Source organism: Takifugu rubripes, chromosome 5, assembly GCF_901000725.2.
Source record: "Takifugu rubripes chromosome 5, fTakRub1.2, whole genome shotgun sequence".
In the NCBI taxonomy this organism is placed as follows: domain Eukaryota; kingdom Metazoa; phylum Chordata; class Actinopteri; order Tetraodontiformes; family Tetraodontidae; genus Takifugu; species Takifugu rubripes.
This window is the reverse complement of record NC_042289.1, coordinates 3,143,376-3,164,495: the sequence shown is the minus strand read 5'-3', so window position 1 is coordinate 3,164,495 and position 21,120 is coordinate 3,143,376. Positions and strand designations below refer to the sequence as shown.

At 45.2% G+C, this 21,120-nt stretch overlaps 1 protein-coding gene and 1 long non-coding RNA gene across 14 annotated transcripts in view; one reads left to right on the top strand and one right to left on the bottom strand.

Moving 5' to 3' along the window:
- The first annotated feature begins 9,300 nt into the window (after positions 1-9,300).
- The window catches only part of nfixb (nuclear factor I/Xb), a 114,539-nt gene continuing 102,719 nt past the window's right edge, over positions 9,301-21,120 (top strand). For 8 of the 11 annotated variants that reach the window (XM_029836823.1, XM_029836813.1, XM_029836812.1 and 5 more), the window contains exon 1: positions 9,302-9,394. In XM_029836823.1, the coding sequence (XP_029692683.1) occupies positions 9,317-9,394 (78 nt within the window). In that variant the 5' untranslated portion in view covers positions 9,302-9,316. Of the gene's footprint in view, positions 9,395-19,116; positions 19,247-21,120 lie in introns of those variants that run through there. The other 3 variants (XM_029836815.1, XM_029836814.1, XM_029836816.1) reach the window with 2 other exon arrangements.
- Positions 12,344-19,525, bottom strand: LOC115250001 (uncharacterized). Of its 3 annotated transcripts, none has more exons than XR_003888580.1 (5): positions 19,356-19,525; positions 18,822-19,232; positions 13,603-13,744; positions 13,033-13,304; positions 12,344-12,881 (listed from the first exon to the last, which is right to left on the bottom strand). It is a non-coding gene; the product is annotated as an uncharacterized lncRNA (long non-coding RNA). The 3 variants fall into 3 exon arrangements; XR_003888578.1 differs by having other exon boundaries at positions 13,033-13,307; positions 19,356-19,523; XR_003888579.1 differs by having other exon boundaries at positions 13,185-13,307; positions 19,356-19,522.

The window sequence follows — 21,120 nt, the reverse complement described above, 5'->3', positions numbered from 1 at the left end:
ACATTTTCTGCACCCACCACATTTCTTTCCTGGTTTGTTTTTGCCCGCACGTGAGGCCAGAATGGCGGCGAAAGCCTGTGCTCCCTCACAGCTGCCTCTCTACAAAGAAGCAGACAAACAAACAGCGAGCTCGCCGCCATCTGCCACGGCGCACGAGGAGCGAGGGTGCTACTGTGGAGCTTGTTGTGATATTGGAAACAGCAGCTGAGCGGACACGCTGCGGCCCTGACCACACAGAGTGCGCACGCTGCCGCTGCCCAGCCGCCTGGCACAACACACACCATCTGACACACACCATGAGGAACTGCGAGACCTCAAGCCACATTTTAGGAGTTCTTTAATGTACAAATACACGAGAACTGCAAGCTCACCAAAAGGTTGGAACGATGGAGCGAATTACAGTTTAATTTGAGGTTGTTTTGTTTTATCTGCAGATCCTAATGTAGAATGTTCTTAATGCCAAGCTGTGTTTATGCCTAAATTTAGACAGTAATTACAAAATTAAGAACACCCTAAGTAGTAGGATTCCCTCGTTATTTTCACCTTCATGCCATTAGCAAGTTCTGTTTATGCTAAGAACAGAAAAACACATTTTTTCATTACATGCTCATGTCTTTAGCATACTTAGCGTATATAGAAAATGACACAGTAAACAGACTTTTTCACAGATATTTTGACATTTTACCAAACACACCCTACCCACCTTTGAGCCATCTGTTGTCTCCATGTAGCAACGTGCAGGAATATGACGGACTGCTCCTATTGGCCGGAGCGTCGGTCCATCAGTGCAGGGGCAGAGCTTGATCCTTCTGCATCTGCTCTGCTCCAGTACTTTAACGATGCCTAATTTCTCCAACCACCACTCTGTCAGTTTGGGGGCCATAACAGGCCTGTAAAGTTGATCTAAGTCCTCCGCAATAGTAAAAACAAGAAGTGGATGAGTCCAATATTCCAAGAAATGTGTTTGAGGACTGTTTCAGGCTTGCCATGAGATTTTTTTTTTGTCCTCTTTCTTTTTCACACAGAAACAAAGTTATTTAACTGTAAAAGAATCTCGGAAAAAAGTGTTTAAGCAGTGAAAGAGAACACTAACAGCACTCCTGGGCAACCTTGAAGCATCCGTCGAGGGGGTTGCCTTTCAAAAATGAAGCACCTGCACACTTTCAAGCGCTGAATCTGGCTCCTGTGGCTCAACTGGTTTTCTGCTCCATGATGCATGCTTGCAGTTTGTCACCTGACTTGTTTACTTTTCTGAGCGTGCATTCAGAGCTCACCTTTGTCCAGGGCTCATTAGCAAATGAAAAAGTCCAGCAGTTCTGAGGCAGGTCACACGGCTCGGGCGCCGCGCTTCAAATGAGGCTTGGCCCCGCTTTCTCATGGGGGGGAAGCTGCCGCGACAGGAGCCAAAAATGTGTTTTCACTTTTATTATGTGCTTTCCTAAGTTATCCAGTCGGCAATTAAAGTTCAGATTTTTCACAAAAAAAGGGGAACTTTTCCAACCCCCCGAACTGTCTCTGGAGCTGGAAGACACCGAGTGGATCGCCGACATTTCAGGCATGAGCATAGTTTTAAAATGGAACATGAAAGTTTCCACACCTGGCAGCCATACTGCCTCTGCTGTGTGTCCTAATAGACAGAAATGAAGCCGTGCACTGCTGCTGGGAGCGTGCACGTATGAACTCACTGACATGAGCAGAGACGACCGAGCGCTCCTCACCTTAGTCTGTGTATGAAAACCAGGAATGCTCCCAAAATTAAAGCCAGAGAAGCTCGATCGTCCCCCAGGAGGAAGGCTGGGATGGAGGTAAAGGCTGTTTGTCTCCACAAAGACAAATTCTGTCCTTTTGAATTTTCTTTTTTATACAGGAAGAAATATCAAATCTATATAGGCGTCAATATAATTACTAAGCTATTATGAGTTTTGGTTTTGTCTTATGTAGCATCTAAGATAACATAAATGTCATGTACCGCAACCGTCCCCCAGAGGGCAGCATGATAATGTTGTCTCGCAGCTCTGGAGTCGTCCGTCTTAATACGCAGGAAGAGGCCATCCTCATTCATCAAGTGACAAGTGAGATCAGAACTACATGTGGGAGTCATTTAGCTAACAAGATGGAAATGGGGGGGGCGCTTCTGCACATGTGGGGGGGTTAAGGTAATAAATAAATAAAATATGATGCTGGAAACTGTAACATTTGAACCCAGCTTCAGATTGAGGTGTGTGTATTTGTCATTGAACAAATGTCAGGGCCTTTAATACTTGGACTGTAGCAGATGAGCCTGTGTGTGTGTGTGTGTGTGTGTGTGTGTGTGTGTGTGTGTGTGTGTGTGTGTGTGTGTGTGTGTGTGTGTGTGTGTGTGTGTGTGTGTGCGTGCGCGTGTTTTAAGGGATTCAAATCAACCCAACTCATTCCAGCTTGATCTATATTGCATCTGTTAAAATCTCAGTGTCTTCGAGGAGCCCAGAGTCTGACCCCTGATCGAGCAACAGTGGAACGGTAAAATCTTCTGTTAACAGGAAGAAACCGTGAGCAGGACCAATGCGGTTCCTCCCGCTGTGGTAGCTAGTGCTAACTTTAATGTCGATGGGTTGGGTGCAGGTATTGTAAATGTAATTAATTGGCAGCTGTTTAACCAACTCAAGAAAGGACCAAAACAGCAACGACGAAGACGTGTCGCCCCTCCACCATCTGACTGTCAGTTAGCTGTTCGCGAGGTGCCTTTTTGTTGAGGAGCTCACCTCTTTTAGCAACGGTCCCTTACCTCCGTCTCAGGATCGCTGCCAAATAATTCTTAACCGAACACACTTTAAGAGCTCTTTTAATCTGTAAAGCAAACACAACGATGGAGAACCCACCAGATAAATTAGAGAATGGGAAAACAACTTTTAATGTGTGTGTTCAATTCCAGTATTTTCCAAAGATGTCGTACCTGAAATCAATCAAAAAAAAATCTCCTTTTGATTTTTAATGTCTTCCAGAGACCTGGAAGAAATGTAATCCTGCCACGTGTAGCACACGCTCCACATGGCGAGGGTATCAAACTGATGTGGTGGAAGAGGGAGAAGGAGAGAGAGGGACGGATGAATGGAGGGGATCTGCTGAGAGCAGAGACAGACTGGGAGGTGAAACTGAAAGCAGATGGCAGAGCTGGCACCTGTCGTACACTGAAATCTGTTTGGAGCCGTTTTCCACATGTCTTTTTTTTTTTTTCCCTTTCGTTCTGCGTGGTATGCCAAAAAACGACACTCAGGTTTTAACCCTTTGTGACCATGCCTTCCCGGAGCTTTTCGCTCATAATGGGATGCCCCACCCCTACAAAACCCCTCTCAAATCCTTCCACTCTGTCTCGCCCTCGCCGTGTAAGCAAACAGAGGGGGCATTCAGCCCAGGAGAGAGTGTCGTTAAAGCGTTAATCTGCGGCCCACATGCTGCACAACGGCCCGCAGACCCGACAAAACGAGCGAGCACACACAGGCAACTTCCTCTGTGGGGTCGTCGCAGCCGCCCATCTTACCTTTCACCTCCTTGCCCACCTCTGCTTTTAACATTGTAACATTTACCATCCCTGGAAACTTCAGTTTTGGCCCCACAAGGATGGTGGAACCCTGCAGTGTGAGCAAAATCTCTACATTTACCACACACACACACACACACACACACACATGACAGGGTGAACACGGCACACATTGGCAGAGGGAGCTGGTTCGTTCCAGGTGGTTGCCTATATAAGTTGGGATCAGTTTGAACCCTCTTCACAACAGCCTCACAGACACTTTTACTTATCAGAGCCCATGTTCTGCTAATCGCATATGCTTGAGAACGGTGCCAGTAGGTTTGTTTGTTAATGCAAGTTTGGAGGCAGAAATTCAGCAGCGCAAACACTGCATAGCAAGATTTTTACTGTCATAGTTTCCCCTCTAATCCGGAGAGCTTGGGCCTGAGTAACGGCGATGTTCAGTATCTGCGGCTGCTTTTATGACACAATTTGACAGAAGCTGCATTTTAAAAGTTTTTGATTGTGATTTATTCATTTCATATAGGGACGGTGCATCTAGAAGGAGGATCAAAACAACATTGTGTAGCTAAATTGGAAGATTTAGCTGTGTAGTTTATATATATATGTAACAGCTCACATTAATATCAACTATCGTTCCCCTGCCAATTATAAGAAGCATTTATTTATTCATGTATTGGCTACAACCCTTGTGATCATCACGCTATATTACTCTTGTCTGTGTTCTTTGTTTCAATAGATGAAATATGAATGACTCAAAACAAAACAGCAGATGGATAAACAGTGGCAGGTACAACAGGACCGACAATCCCAGGGAAGATTTAAACATATGGACACTGCTGACCCAGTGGCCAGGATAAATGTTGGCAGATGTTTCTGCAAACCACCACAGCTACATCGAGGCATCCGTCCTGCTGTCCGTGCCGGGTTCGAGTTAGACAAGAAGGCTAAAATCAGCCTACCGAACAGCAATTTGAGTGCAGCACTTTATTTTAATTTTATTTTTGAACAGGTTTTTTTAAAATTCTTTTTTCCCCTTGGAAGATATTTAAATTAGAGCAGCATAAACAAATTCATTAATAGATGATAAATGCACATTTTAAATATTAAACCCAACCAAAATGTAATATTCAATTAATACTATCAATATTTAATATTTAATATTGTGTGGAAGCCACAGCGTTCAGCTAATTCATTCAGATAAGATGAGTTTTGTTATAAAACAAAAGCTCTACAAGGACGTTAATGAGTATTAATCATCATCTCTCCAAATGAATATACATTTAGCTATGTTACCCGTGTAAAAGCCTGTCTCATAGTCCGCCTCCACTCTTTATTATTATTTTTCTCATCACTGTTGGTCTAGAGTCATGCTTCTCTCTATCTTTCCTTCTTTCTTTCTATTATGAGATCTTCTACAGTTTGTGACAATAAAAGAGAACACGTTAAACAGAAAATTTCAGTTTTTCTCATGGAAAAGGTTGGAAAGCCTGAATTTTTTTTTACAACTTTATCAAATTGCTAGACAAAAATATATAGTTTGAAAAGCTTAAAACATGAAGCAAAATAATAATAATAAATACTCAAATGATAAGAAAGATAAATGGAAATACTCATTTGGATAATATTAGTACTGGTAGTTTCATTGCGTTCATTGATTAAATAAGGAGCAAACAAAAATAAAAATAAAGATAAATTGAGCCTTTCTGTGACACTGACTATAATATCACTGGAGCTTGGTTCAGTTTCATTTGTTATAGCTCAATCACTGGAAAAATGTTGGCTCCTGAAGGACACTGTGTCACATAAAAGTTTAGCTCCAGATTATTAAGTCATGGGCTTTTTAAGGAAACATTCTTAAACACGTTTCCAAAGTGTTTGAAAACCGTATTGTCCCGTTGCGATGCCTGCAGTTTCACACTCTGGCCGGTAGAGAGCACCAGAGGACCCAGGTGTCGGCTCTTCAGGCTCATGGTCAGGCCATCGAAGGTCGGAACTCATCCACCTGTCACATTTACTTCTCCCTGCGCTCCTCAGCACCCCCCACCCCACCCCCCCTTTAAAAAAAAAAACAACAAAAAAATTTGCAGCCCGAAAATGGCTCCTTTCCTTCCCTCCTTTCACTTTCCTGGATATTTTTTTTTCCTTCCCAGGGGAACCACAAATTGTGTCCAGATTTTCACACATAGTAACTTAGTGTTTTGGGCTATTTGGAACTGAAACAATTACAAACAAACCCGTATTATACCCCCTTCTCTACTAATGGACCTGAGTAGAGGAGACAAGAAAATAAAGCATTTCAGTTTCCTGCCTCGGGTTATTTTTGAGCGCAGGCTCATTTTCTAATCACGCTGGCTGCTCTGTAAGCATGCCCTGCGTGTTTCTCAGTAATTTTCCACCTTCAGTGAAACTCTGCATGCATCACTGCACAAAAATACACTCCATCCCATTCTTGGTTTGGTGACCCTTGACATCACAGTGCTTTTAGTGTATGTGGATGATGTGTGTGTGCATGTGTGTGGATGGAAAGCTTGTATTCCATTGCAGCCTGGCGCTGTCCACTGTAAGATTTGAGCTTCTTGCTGGTACTGTCCAGAGGTTGTTGCCATGCAACTCAATGTGGCACATACACGCTCACACATGCATACACAAGCTCCAACAATAGTCTGCTTTATGAGGTGCCCACTGATGCCATGGTAACCTCCTCATTCTGGGCAAGATGGGCAGAGTGGTGTGCCAAAAAAATGCCACGGTTCCTTCTCCCCCCCTTTTTTTCAAACCACGTTGCCCAGAAACCTTTTGAAACTTAATAAGTGAAAACCAGTGAGCAGACAAATTACGACAGAAGTGGGTGAGGGAGGGCTGGTGAGGGAGAATGGGTCAACTTTGGGGTTTTAGAGTATCCTGCTCTCCAAACTTAAAGATTATAGTGGAAAACCAGGAATTTGCAGAAGCACTGACCTAGAAATTACCAACATAAAGTGACTTGCACAACAAGCTGCGATACGTGAGGAACTTTTCTAGGCTCTGCACTGGAGCTGCACCACTCTGGCGGAGCCGTGTGGGCCCTTTGACCCGTGGTGTGAGGAGGGAATGTGCTGCAGTTACATAACACAGCGGCGGTGGAACTGGAGGCCGAGGAGGGTCCCTGTGTTTAAAGTCAAATAGCTCAGATGAAGAGAAAAGAAAAAAAAAACTAAATACCAGGGGGAAAAAAATGATTTCTCAAAAGATTGGAAGCAGCAGGACCAACCATCAATAAATGCAAATTGCTTTCAGAACAGCAGAGTACATGACTTCAAAACAATAATAATCCTAATGAATTATGTAACATTAAACGATTAACTCAAATTTACAGAAGTCACGGAAGAGTGCACTTCTTCAGTCTGATGAAATTCATTTTCGGAAAACAAAACAAGAACATACATATTTGGGGGAAAAAAAGAGAGAGAGAAAGACACAGCTACATCTGTGTAATGTGTGAGTGGGTCCTGAGGGTGTGTGAGCATTATTCAAACTCTGTCCATTATACTGGTGGGTCACCTAGGCAGCGTGCCCAGTCCCTGCTTTCAGGCTCTGCTGAGGCCAGCTGGGATTAGGAGGAGGACAGAATCATGGGTGGATGGATGGATGGATGGATGGATGGATGGATGGATGGATGGATGGATGGATGGATGGATGGATGGATGGATGGATGGATGGATGGATGGATGGAAGGTCAATCTAATCGAATGTGGTCAAATTCCGTTAAAATGGAGACTGGTGCCAAGCCCGACCGTCTAAGCAGGCAATCACGCTCTTAACTGGCCCTGTAATTGCCACTCTTCCCACACCTCCTCCCGCACCCACCACGGTCACCATGGCACATGTGGAGCCCAGAGGCAGAGCGCGCCACTCGACGGCAGGATCCCCATTTGGGAATACAGGCGATGTTAATGGCGCCCTCCTGCACGAACCTGTAATGAAGCCCATTGCATAAACACGCAGGTCGTCTGGTCCACAGGCTGGTAGACAGACAGAATGACAAAGAGACAGAGACAGCGGCATAATGTGCCGGCAGACGAGATGATCAAATGGATTCAGCACATCAGATAAAACGTGTCTGTTCCGTTGGACGTCACCGAGATCTCAAAACAAAAGGCCAAATTTGATTTTTCTCTCAGACATTTCTCTTTCTTTTCTGTAATAAGAAGAGCTAAATCAAATCCACAATAATGCCGTCCTCATGTGAAATGACTAACTGTTTATACCACAGAGGAAAATGACTTTCCTTTGTTTTTATTATGTTCATTAGCAACAGATTTCCCTCTGCTTTGCATGCGTGGAGCAAGCAGCAGAGAATCATTGTGTCTGCTGATCTGAGGAGTCCCGAAAACTGTTTAATGGAGGAATTTCTCACCCAAAAAAGAAACAAAAAGCACATTTTTAATTACTTCAAACCATAAAACTTGTGCAACACACATGGGGCACATTCAGATGCATAAATCTTGCCATGGGGAGTTTGCTTTGTGTTCTAATTTTATGTGAAAACACACAGTATATCATAATTTCGAACATTTTTCCTGACTTTTAAAGACACGCACAGAGCACCGTTGCAGAGCTGTGATGCTAAACTGAGTAGCATTGCTGTTTTATTATTACAGTATTTACTGAAATGATCAATACTTCACCAAAACACGACAACGTCGTGACCCGAGAGAAAGGCGGCAGTTAACATTGAAGCATCAGATGGCATCTAAAAATACTTTTATGGATTTTTAGCAGTTTCCGATGTAGAAAAACACAACAGGATCCGATAATATGAAACTCCAGGTCTTTTCTCTTCTATTTAAATATGATAAGAAATACTCTCTCATGAAATGAACCTTGTTTTATCAGTGGAATAACCAGTTATGACAGCCCACTTATTTGGGAAGATGAACCAAAAACACTCCATTATATTGTTTTATTTAATCGATTTGTCTTTATGACACATTCTGCTTTTATTATTTCTGCATGCATCACAATTCTACATGACCAGTACACCCTCTTTTAGTCGATGATGTCTTTATGATATGCCCGTCCTTGTTGTTTTATTTACATTATAAATCTCAAGTTGTTCTCGCGTGAACTCCCATTTTGTGTGTGTGTGTGAGCATTGGCTCTGTGGACATCTTAAAGACGGTGAAATGGAGCGATAGGACTGAACCCTATCAGTGCAGAGAGCAGTTGAATAAAAGGGTTTAAATTCACCTGAGCAGCTTTGGCTTTTTGCTTTTTTTCCCTTTGGCTTGTCCACTGTCCAACGGAGGCTCTGCAGCCGCCTGGCTCGCACATCTGAGCTTGGCCTGGGGCCTTCCTGGATAATGTATATCAGTGCCGAGCATGGCCCGTAGACATGACGTGCTGACCGCCATTGTGCCGTGAGAAGATATGGCAGTTAGCGGCCGAGCGCGAGCCGCCAAAACACGCACGCGAAAACACGCGCGACCTCCTGCGTTTCGGCAGAGCTTCGGTGGCTCGGTAGCTCTGCAGTGCGCCAGCCGGAGCTGTTGGACTGGCACAGCGTGAGGCACAGCTGCTTGGAGAGGGTTCTGTGGCATTTCTGTGCCCCCCCACCTCTGCTTCCAAACACACACACCAGAGCATACATACAGTATATACCCACACATACACACGTCCTCTCCATCATTCACACTGCGGCAGCATCCCGCTAACAGACAGTCCCCGACTCCAGCCGCGATTTATATATCTCAATATTTAACCGCAGGTCCGGGAAGAGGATCGTGGCGCGGCGGAGGCAACGTGGCGGCGTGCGGAATGGCATGGGAAAGGCAGAGTGACCCCGGGCGCAGGTGGCAGCTGTGTTATGACCTCTCTGCCAGGTCGTGGTGGATGGTAGGACGTATTCTCCCACTCTCCCGCTCTCTCTCTCTCTCTCTTTCTCTCCCTCCAGCAATTTGTCCATCTCTTGATCTGTCTTTGTCTCTCTCTTCCTCTCGCTCTGCGTTGCAGGACGTGGCGTCCTGTTGACGTGTTGCGTGTTTTTCGCATGCGTGCGCATGAAGAGTACGATGTTCAGCTGAGCATGCGTACGAGGAAAGCTGTTCCTCGCTCTTGACATTGTTGTCATCTGAGTCACTTTTCTCAGTTGTGTGTACCAGTGTATTACTTTTAATGGGACAGTCCCTGTAGACAGTACACACATGCTGCACTCTGCTTTACCGCATATATATGAAGAATTTACTGAGGTTTAATGCTGAATTCTAATGACAAGCTAATTTGGGTGACTGACTGCATCATAACTATGTGGGGCTCGTCCCACGAGATGATGGTTTTTAATTACAACCTCTTTTGGCCACCAGAGGAAATGAATAAGGTCAGCAGTTAACACACTTCTTCAGAACTCTTGTAGTAAACCCTGATGATCATGAAGTGGCAAAACGACCGCAAACCTGAGGCTTTATCGTTTGTCATCACACTCAGCGTTAACAGTAGTGGCGGAAGACTCGCAACCGTAAGTCAGGTCTGCAAATCCACACTCTTGTGCGAGACCGATGATCTGGCTTCAACTTGCTCGTAGCGGGGTTGCGTGGTCTTACCGGTGACCTTCTCTGCAGCAGAAACTTCCCCAGTTTGGATCGAAATAGGAATCTAATTTATTCCAGATTCCGCATATTGACAACATCAATCATCCGGCCTCTGAGTAGCACTCGCGTTACCCCCCCCCCCCCCATGTTTGGCTGCCGGTGTTGATCACAGAGACGTCTCGAGGCCTGACACAGTTTGTAAACCCGAGGGCTCCTCTCAGCGCCAGCCTGCTGCGCTCACTGCTATGTAGGGCAAAGTCAGACCCCTTTGCCTTGGGTGGGAGTGATGCTGGGGGGGGGAGAGTTGGTGCGGGGATGTCAGCCAGCAATGGGGCCCCATGCGGGGATGCGTGACACAGGAGATGGACAGCGGGGCGGAGAAGGTGGGGAGGTTATAGGGTGCTACTGAGGTGGTCGGGGCACAGGCTGGGCACATGGCTGGTAAAGGAGCAACGTGTCAGTCTGGGCTCAGCCTGGGGGGGGGGGGGGGGGGGATTATTCAGCTTTTAAAGCAGACAGATCCTTCATTCCTAAAATGTCTCTTCCCCCCCGCTTTTTGTATTGTTGAAATTGTTGTGGGACCCAGACGGGGCCGTGGTGCAGCGGGTTCACGAATGCAGGGACGTACGATTGGTCGATCGGTCTGTAAGCGACTGCCAGCCTTTGTCTTTATAGTGATTCATTCAGCAATTACTGAGCGCTCACGTCTGACTCGTTCTCTTCGCTGGGCTGGACAACATCTCTGTGACATCATCAGAGCAGCGGGCTACATTATTTCAGATTTTAACACGTGATTTATTTTGAATGAAAGCTAATCATGTGGACACGTTTGACCCTAACTTCCTCTCCTAGTTCCAGAGTGAATGGTTAACTGGCTGGACTGCTCAGGAGACGTCAGAGGCAGATGATATAATGGCTGTGGAGACATCTCCTAGTTTTTGACTCAAAAAGCTTCCAGATGGTCCAAGCTGTGTTCACATGTTGCCCTGATGAAGAGTTTTTCCACTCAAGCACGTCGGGTTTCAGGGGAAGCACATCTTTCATGCGTTAGCAAAGATGCACTGAGTTGGGGTCAACCAAAAAAAAAAAAAAAGGCAGGCAAATACGGTCATTAATCTGTTCAATTGAGTGATCACTAGACATTAAAGGGATTTATTATGTGGATCCACAGACAGCCTGGGTATCTGCGTGCCACGTTGATGCTCTTCTCCCTCTCTGTCAAAGGTTTTTGTTGTCTCGGGCTCCTCTAGCTCCCACCCCTCACTGTTCCTTTGGTCTGTCTCCCTCTCCATCACCACAGACAGGCAGTCCCTCCCATCAGTACCCGTTGCCCTCAGTCTGGCTTGCTCCCTTCCGTTTCAGCCACATGACCCCACAGTCACCCCGCTTCCTTCTGTCTGGCTGGCTCCGCTTCACCCAGATGCCCCCCAACCACTGCCCAATGCTGCACCATCCTTGGTCTACCTCTGTGATGTCTCTCTTTCTCCTACTCTTCTCTCTCTCTCTCTCTCTCTTTTTCTCGCGCTGTTCCACCGCACAGATGCCTGGCTCGCTTTGCAACAGCTGTCTCGCCATGTGCCACCACCAAGTGTTGCCTCCAATTGCAGGGCAGAGCAGGGGGGGTGGGGGTGCGGAGGGGGGGGGGGGGGGGGTCTTCTGGTGACGGTGGCGGGTAGTTAGGGGGTGGCGGGCGCGGCTAGTTATGAATATTCATGCTTCCCTTTACCAAAGAGAAAATGGCACCACAGAGGGAAGGCTCCACCCATGCAAAAGATGGAGGGAGCAGACGGGAGGGAAGGATGGAGGGAAGAGGGATGAGGAAGAGCAGAGCCAGTGGCAAGGATCCATGCCCCCCCACCCCCGCCTCCAAAAAAAAGCCTCCTTCGACATGTGAAAGAGGGTATCCTGTGAGGGCATGAGAGTGACTGCTGGACATATAGGAATGAAAAAAGGGAACATTGAGTGAAATGTTTTACCTTCAAAATCGAGAGTTAATTTATTCGGTGGTGCTTCTGGTACAGCGATGCCTGTAGAACCGAGGTGGCTGTGTAGCTTTCTTTGTTCAAAGTCAACTTATGTGCAGCTGCTAAAGCTCAGTCTTGTCAACACTGAGGCTCACTGACACGGACAAAAGTGCCTCTTCACCTCTTTCCCTCCATTGACAAAGTGAAACCGATTAGCAGGTATTGCATTAGCGTCCATAAAGCTGCTCACCCAATTGTGGAAGCAGGTCAGTGATCAGTCATTATGTGCTACAATAAACCAGGTTTATTAACAAATATAAACTTGAGTATACAACAGTGTGAATGAATATAACTTTAATTGTATTTTATGTAGCCTCCCAACAGATTTTACCTGTAGCACTAACGGAAGAACCGGTACAATTTATTTATAAGATTTATATATTTTTGAAGTTTTGAAGTTGATAATCAACAGTTGGAGATGATTTTACAGCTATATTAAGATTATGTAGGGCCCCTATGATGTCACAAAAATTTCAAGTGCTACTTTTAGCCTCATTGGTAAAAGCCTGTCATGGGGCACCGACCTCTGGCCCCACTGACCCACTCAGTGGTGGTCCTACTGTATGTCTTCATCACGATTTACATGTACGTTGTATGTATCTGTTCTCCCCTCTCTCCACCTTTATCTCCCCCTTTTCCTCCTTCTTTATCCAGCCGGCCATCAGCAGGAGCCTGGTCCATTTGAGCCTGGTCCTGCTCAAGGTTTCTTCCTGTTAAAGGGATTTTATTTCCTTGCCAATACTGCTTGTTTATGGGTCAGGCCCTGGGCTCCTGAAAAAAATCCAGAGACAATCTTGATTGTGACAGATGCTTTATAAATGAAGCTGAGTTGACCTGAATTAGAAATAGTCTGTCAATATAAACCCCAAGTCGATCAACTCTATAGAGTTCTAAAGCACTTTGTCTTTACAGAAACACACACCCTGAGGTTGACAGCCGGTAACCGGTAGTAGGTTTTTCTCTGGTGTGTTAGTTACTAGCTGCTGCCAGCTGCTTTGTAGATCTGCTGTTTGTTAGCCTCCCATGCTAACATGTCGGCCCAGCCCCATCCGGCCATCGTTCTTTTGTATTTACAGATTTGGAGCTGTTGCTCCCTCTGCCCGGGACTCTCTGCTCCGTTCATCCTCAGGGGGACAGCGATAGTTATTCACGTAATAATCGGACCAGAAGGCAATGCTCCCAGCAGCCACTTGCCTGCTGAAACAGAGCAAAGACACAAAAGAAAAGGACGTGTGAAAAAGCAACAACGGGAGGTGTGAGAAATGATGTATGAGGAGCAAACTGAGCGGATGAATGACGATGAAGTGTGACCGCCGAGGGGTCCTGGATGAGTGAGTAAAGCGAAGGATGCAGGGGATAGACAGAGGAAGACGGGAGTGAGAAGACAGCCCAAAGAAATAAACAGTTGGGGTGGGGGTGGGGGGTGAGTTGGAGGAAGGGAGGGGGGGGTCAGATCTAAGCACACGCAGGCTCTGGTGCCCCTTCCTCTTACTTTCATGGAGAGCCAGGAAAAGAGATTATAGCGACCCTGTTTTCTCCTGTGGGGGGAGCAGGAGGGGGATGGGGGGACGGAGGGGCCAGACTCTCTGCCCGCAGACCCCCCCCCCCCACAGATCGCATCACCAAGCTCCATTCTGTGAAGAGAGGAGTGTGCACACTAGTTAACAGCATGACAGTTAAATGCAATGTGATATCCATTTTTACCAAAAAAGATATAATTTGAGTGTGTGTGTGTGTGTGTGTGTGTGTGCGTGCGTGCGTGTGTGTGTGCGTGCGTGCGTGTGTGGTGTGTGTGTGTGTGTGTGTGTGTGTGTGTGTGTGTGTGTGTGTGTGTGCTTTTGAAGGATGCTGTGGGGTTTTGGGGTCTAAAAACACCTGTACTTGTGAGGTGTAATAGGAGTTAAACATAGTTATCGAACTCAAAACCTTCGATGTGAACATGGCGTGAATGACATATAGACCTCTGTGGACTGAATACTACATTTTTATCAATGGTTAAATCCAATATTCACTGTTTTCCTTATTACTCTCAGCAACTGCTGGCAAGAAATTACTTTGACTGCTTTTTGCAGGAATTTGTCACATTGAAAACATTTGCAGCTAAATGTGATTAAAAGAAATTAAAAAAATAAAATCAGAATTCTCGGGCCAAAAAGTTTCCGTATTCTGGTCTTAAACACAATTATGAAGAAAATTTTCCGCCAAAGTCTGTGTTGAAGTAAAAAGTACATGCACTTAGTTACATTCCACCACTTGGCACCATGACCTTGATGCTAATCCAGGGTTGAGTTTTAGTCCATCACAGCCGAGCAGCCACCTTTCTCACTCCATCACATTCACAAGCGCGCACCGTGGGTTTACAACACAATCATACACTCCAGCTCTCTTTTCTTTCCCACAACATGTGCAAACAGGCACTTAATCAGACCTATAAACCTCCTTGCTGGTTGGAGATAAGCGGTGAGCTGGTAGTCCGGCCCTCCTGAGAGCAGCGCTCCTGTAGCAGTGCCGTGGAGCTGCCTGATAAGACAGGGGAGTGAGGGATACCCTCGGAGAACCACGCACGAGCACTCTCTCTCCCTCACACACACACACACGCACACCCACACACACACAGAGGACATGCGAGCAGTTCCTCCACCGAGCCAATCAGAGGTTCACAAAGCCCGAGGCTCCACCAATCGGCCTCCTCCATCAGGTGTTGTTAATCTCAGCGCTTGGCTTCAGGGTGCAGCTGCTGTTTGGGTCTTGTGGCTGAACAGATTTTTAAACAGTGATCAAGGTGCAGAATCCAGTTAAACATACTTGCTCACTGCTTACCGCTCCATAACAGGGCCTATTTAAGGAAACGCTTTGCTTATCAGTTGATTAAACATTTACATTTGAGGAACATGAGTGGGAGCCCTAATCATAATGAGCAGCGCTCACTAACCTTGATGTACAAAGAGCCAACACACATTCTTTAGGTAATTTAGCAGCGTTTCTAATCTGGACTGCACCTGTATCACAGACGCCTTCGGGATTCGTCTATATGCTGTGAAATATGGATATATTGTTTTAGAAAACACACCCGATGTCTCCAAAGGAAGGGAACGAGTGATCAAAGCTAGAACTTTTCTCAGTACTTATGGAGTCAGAAAACTAGATGTATTCACTTCAACAGGAATCCTACGAACAAGAGACCAGATCTCCATTCGTGATGGGTATTTCCATGATAAAATGGAAGATGATTTTGAAATGTTTTGGTGAGATGATTGTAAATGGGATCAGAGCGCCTGGTACAGTCAAAGTCCAGACACAAATACACGAATAATGGCCTTTTTTTTGTCACTGCTGTTGTTTTTATGCATTTCTAAAACCTCACTGGATGGATTTTCTTGAGAATTTCTCACAAAAGTCAACCTTTTAGGTGATGGAGCCGCAATTCTTTTAGGAGGAGGGTAACCAAGGGTGCAAAACTCAAAAGTCCAGGACGTTGCCACTAAACAAAAGTCATTTTTAGTGAATAACGTCAGAACTACGACGTGGACCGATGCAAATTCAAACCACATGTTTCGTGGGTTAAGAAATTTGAATATCCCATGAACTGGGAGCACTGTTTACTGACATGAGGGAGAGTTCCAGCCTTGTGTGTGCTGGTCAGTGACAGCCTCACATCCTGGCTCTCATCAAGCAGTCCCTCAGAATCTGCATGTCGAGTTTCCTGTAAGCAAACTGCATCTTTACAAATCTAGTACTATAATAAGCATAGTGATACAACTTTTAAATAAAGAATAAGCTGAAACGGGGCTCAGACTTCAGCCTTTGAATATTTTTTTTAGCCATTAATTGGAAACTGTTTGATTTTAATACTTATTTCCCTTATTTCCTATTGGGTTTTTACACATTAGCTTTATTCTATAGGGACTGGGCGGTGGATTGTTTATGGTGTTCACATCTTCTTAATGCTGCACTCCTATAAACTCAGTTTTCTCTGCTCATTTCCTCTAAACCTCCTGTGTTTATTTTGCTGGTGTGTGCGCGCGCGCATGTGTGTTACACCTCAGCACCCTATACTCTGGCCTCACTAACCAACGCGGCACCTCCTGCAAGCTGGCGCAGGTCAAATGCGCCCTAATTCAAACCGAATGATATGAGAGACGGACCGGTTCCACTGGCCGTGCCAAGGTCAGCATTCCTCCACAGGCCGTTGCCTAGTGGAACTTTTGTTCTACGGTTTGTGTAAACCTCCATTGAGAGACGGTATAGGAGTGAGAGAACGAAGGCCAAAGAAAATGAGATTTTAAAAGAGTCGGAGTGCAGATACGTCTGCGCAAAACCTGGAACGGAACCTGTTGGAAAACGTCAGTGCGCACCACATTACAGCAGTGCGTGGTGGACCGTCTGGTTGTCCGTCAGCGTATCTGGGCCACTACGAACGCATTAGAGCTTTTGGAGACGCAATTAGATGCGCTGGCCTAGTTTAGGGTCAGTGATTTGACGCCTTGATCCTCCGTCCGTTATTGCGCCAAATGCTTAAAATCTGACCATGTCGGATTGATCACCGCGTCAAATGCACATCCGCTAATTCCCCTTTTTAAAAAAATATTTCACTATACTTCTTAAAATAATATAAAAACGGCAAATCGTTTGCATTTCGACAGTGATCAGTTTAATCAAATCTATTGCACGCACATACAATTTAAGAGAGTAGATTTATAAGGTCAAACAGCAGGTCAAATCCAAACTAAACTGGACACACTCAGAAAAATTAAATGGCATTATTAATAACTTACAAGAGAAGCCCCCGTTCAACAGCAGCTGCATTAAGACGCGCTGGTTAAGTCATTCAAAAGTCACTTTAAAAATATGACTAAGATGCTGAGAAGGACCCGGGCCCAAGGAGCCCTGTGCTGCAGAGTCTGCCTGCAGGCCGCCCATGCAAGGCCACGCAGTAGGACAAGAAATATTCCTAAGGTTGGTTTTTTAAAAACAGAGAAAGGTCTGAAATTTGACAGATGTTTTACGTTAAATTCGTTGTATTTAATAAAGTGTAAATGTAAGTTAAATTCATAAACGGGGCTTTAGTGTTGGTTTTAATTTAAGAACTAAAATTCAGTGAGATATCAGTTGGCTGTGCTTTGTCTTAAATTGTCTTGTGATACAAAAGCTATTTTCAGCATTTGAAATTCCAAATAAAAAAAAACATTAATCAGATTTGTCATATAATTTCGTTTTTACAGTTATCATTATAATCTCATTGTACAGGTACTGGTGTTATTAAAAGTTCCATTTTGGTAGAGATACATTTACATTTGTCCTTACATTTTACCTAAATAAAATCTCTTAACAAAATGGCAAAATAGCTTTATGCTTGGTTGATTGGGTCTTAAATAAATACCAAAATATGTGTTCAGAAATGTAAAATGAACGTGTCAGCTTTCACCTGGATCGTTTAAAAAACAACAACAACATATATGTTTTATTAAAATAAACATAGTGGCTGCAGGAATTTCATAATCAGCATTATTTGGAAATTTTGCCATTGATGAATTAAAACATTTAAAGATTTAAAGCTCTCTCCCTCTCCATCTCCTCCCCTCTCTGGAATATCCCGCCATTCTTTAAATAAAACCACGGCAATTCCCATATTCAGGAGCAAAGGGGGAAAAAAGAAAAATACAATCTTTGAAATCATTTAAAAATCATTGAGAATGTTATGAATATTATATGTTTTCGGAACAAAAGAGCTGAGAGCTTCATCTTATCGCGCCTTTCATGTGAATGTGATGAGGCCTGTGGGGGGGAAATGGCAATCTGAAAGAAAAAGTGATACATTCCATTTCTCATATTATTGCTAATATTGTGATCTCCTTATCTAAACCCACATTGGGGGGAAATTAAGCAGCGTGTGCTCACTTTTACCTGACAGAGTTGTATTCGAATTTCAGTTGGTGGATGTGTTTGCTGGCCGGTTGGAGTCCACGGCCTTTTCACACAGCTTTCATTTAGGGCTAATTTACCTGCCTCGTGCATGTGACACCTTCACAGTATATTTTTTATTGGGGGTGGGGGTGGGGGGGGGGGGGGTGTTATCATATGGCCTAACTAGCCATCCCCTCATCCGAACCTCCGCTCGCACCCGCCCTCTCCGTCGGCCCCGAGTTGCCCCATACACTTTTTTGCCGGTGAGAGCTACTAATCCCCTGCGCCTACGGTTTACTCTGAGCCCGTATTTAATTCCTCTAAACCCCCAGCTGCCGCCCTGGTTACTCACTGAACACGACAGCCTGTGAATCGCTCTGGTTATTAATAATTCACCAGCCGTGCGCTCCGCTTCTCCGGCCGCAGGACACCCGCGCGTCCCCCACTGATGCGTGCGTGAAGCCACGCGGTGTTTTTCACCTCTAGCATTTTCATTTTTTGGGGGGTGGGGGGTGCTGCAGGGGAGGGCGATACGCACTTTTCACCTCCTTGTTACCGCGACTGGCATCGACGTCCCGTCTGACGCATCGCCGCACGCCGGGTTTTTGCCCCCGGTCTCTCCGCAACTTTCTCCGAGAGCCGATGAACAGGTGGGGGGAAAGGGACCTCCGCGTTTTCTGAGTAGGACTAAATAATAATAATAATAATCGGAGCCTCCACGTGGGGAAGCGGCGTCCACTCTGCGGGACTCGAGGGCAACAGCTGAGCGGGTGAACGGGACGCGTAAGCGGAGATCGCGCTACTCACTGTCGCTGCGCAGCCGGACTGGCGCTCGGTCAGCCGGGGATCACACGCTGTCTGTGTCCGTGGCGACCCGGTGGACATTACAGCACCAGGGCGGACTGTGGCGAGACAGAGACAGGCAGACGAGGCGAGAGAGTAGCGCGCAACAGACGTGCACACGGATTTCATGGAAATAATTACTGGATTATTCGACTCCGTCCTCAATTGATCTGGCTGACGATTACTCACAGACAAAATAAAAATGTTTACCGGGCAGCAGGCCGTGCATTAGGGTTCTTTTGCTTCCGGTACAAGGCCCAGTTGAAGAACTAGAAGACGTCGAGCAGCTCTCTCTCTCACCCACACACTTTTTTTTGGAAGACGAACTTTTTTGGAGAGGGGAAAATGGGTCTCTGAGAGTCTTGGCACATTTCCCTGCAACCACAATGGTACGTGCTATGTAAACCAATAATTAGCTCATGTGTACAGGCAGTATTCGGATTCAGTATATGGCACAGAGAAAGCAAATATCAGTTACACTGTTGCTGTAATACAAACCTGTCACCAGCGAGTCCCTCATGTCCTACCTGTCCGTGTTTGCTGTTATTCACAGTGCCTGTTAGAGTTTAAGGGAAGGTTTAAATGCGTTGCTTTATGAAAACATCTATTTTTATTGTTGGTATAATAATTCCACTTTGCAAAAATGTTTTTTCCACCCAGTTCAGACGCTGCTGCCGTCTCCCCTTTATATCCACATGGAGAGTATGACTCTTTGGCCGCAGCGGTCTCTAATGTTGGCCTATTTTTAGCCATATGATAGGCGCTATCGCATGTCATAGAGGCGATGCAGCTCATCAAGACACGTCATTAAGTGCATCTTAAAGGTTGCAGCGTGACACGGAAAAGTTGACCAGACTTTCGAAGTTTGTTGTAGGGGAGACGTTGTTCACATTTTCCGTATTTTTAGTTTGGGGTTTTTGTGTGTGTGTGTGTGTGTGTGTGTGCGTGCGTAATTTCGCCAAGCGCTTTGGGGGCAGCTTTGGGTCGTTTACACTGTTACACAACAGAGTAAAAGTTTGTATACCTATGAGTTTCACTCAGTGACAGAATTCTTTTAGAAAGAAACCCTGCGATCGTGATGTGGTTGGAGTGGCCAATCTCTGTTATATCTATTTCCTCCCCCTTTTTGAACGCTTCTCCCAGGACGTTTGCTGGAAACTGTCAAGTGTTTTCCTGTGCTCCACGCGAACACAAGAATGCAGCACTTGTAGCTTTCAACATCAGTCAGAAGAAGTCTATTTTGTGCAGAATTTCTGATATTCAGCCTAGTTTATGCATCGTTGACCCTTGGATATTCTCAGATTTGGCATGAAATGAATCAAGTCAGGCAGTAGTTATGGGAACCTCCCACATACAACCTTGAAGCTGCTTTAGATACCAGGAAGGGAATCGTATTTGCACATGAATATGGAAGATTATTAGTATGAATAATTATTTGTTTACCAGCATCCTAGCTGACATGGCAGCTGCCCAAGACACTCATCAGTAAAAATGATAGAGAATTCAGGACAAGCTTCACATGGGATTATCACTACTTGTTATTCTCCTACTTTTAGAAGCAACACACCTCCTCATTTTATCTATTTTCTTTCAGGGGAAAAAAGCGCTATATTACAATTTTCTGCCAAGTTTTCTAGTTGCATGTTAGTGAGAGTGCACTGGAGGCATCTGTCAATCAGCGTCAGAGATCCATTAGCTTCCCCCGAGGCTGATGCTCTCTCTCTGACACAAATAAACACTTCAAATACTTTCTATCTGTAGGACTAATAGGGTTTTGATTTACTTTCCTCAGAGACCTGTGCTGGAAAGCAAAATAAATATGTTTCATTTGGTTCTAAATCATATAGTTTCTACACCCTATGAGAAGCAACAACAACCACAGTGTAGATCTAAGACCTGCTGTTTGGTGACTGACAGGAAGTACAGTAAAAGTCTGCAGTAGTGTGTGTGTGTGTGTGTGTGTGTGTGTGTGTGTGTGTGTGTGTGTGTGTGTGTGTGTATGTGTGTGTGTGTGAGGGAGAGAGAGAGAGATCAAACAGTCTTGTGTGATTTCCCACTTGGCTGTTGCTGCCAGTGATGTCATCCTCTCACTGTACACCAAATATCATGCTGTGATATTTGACAATTGCCCAGAAAAATAAATACGTCTTCAAGCAGCCCGTCGTATATACTCACCGTGTGATATTTCATCTTTGGCTGTATAGTTTTCAGGACGGAATTTCTGATGAATGCTCAGGCGATGCACGCAGACCACCAAAATCTG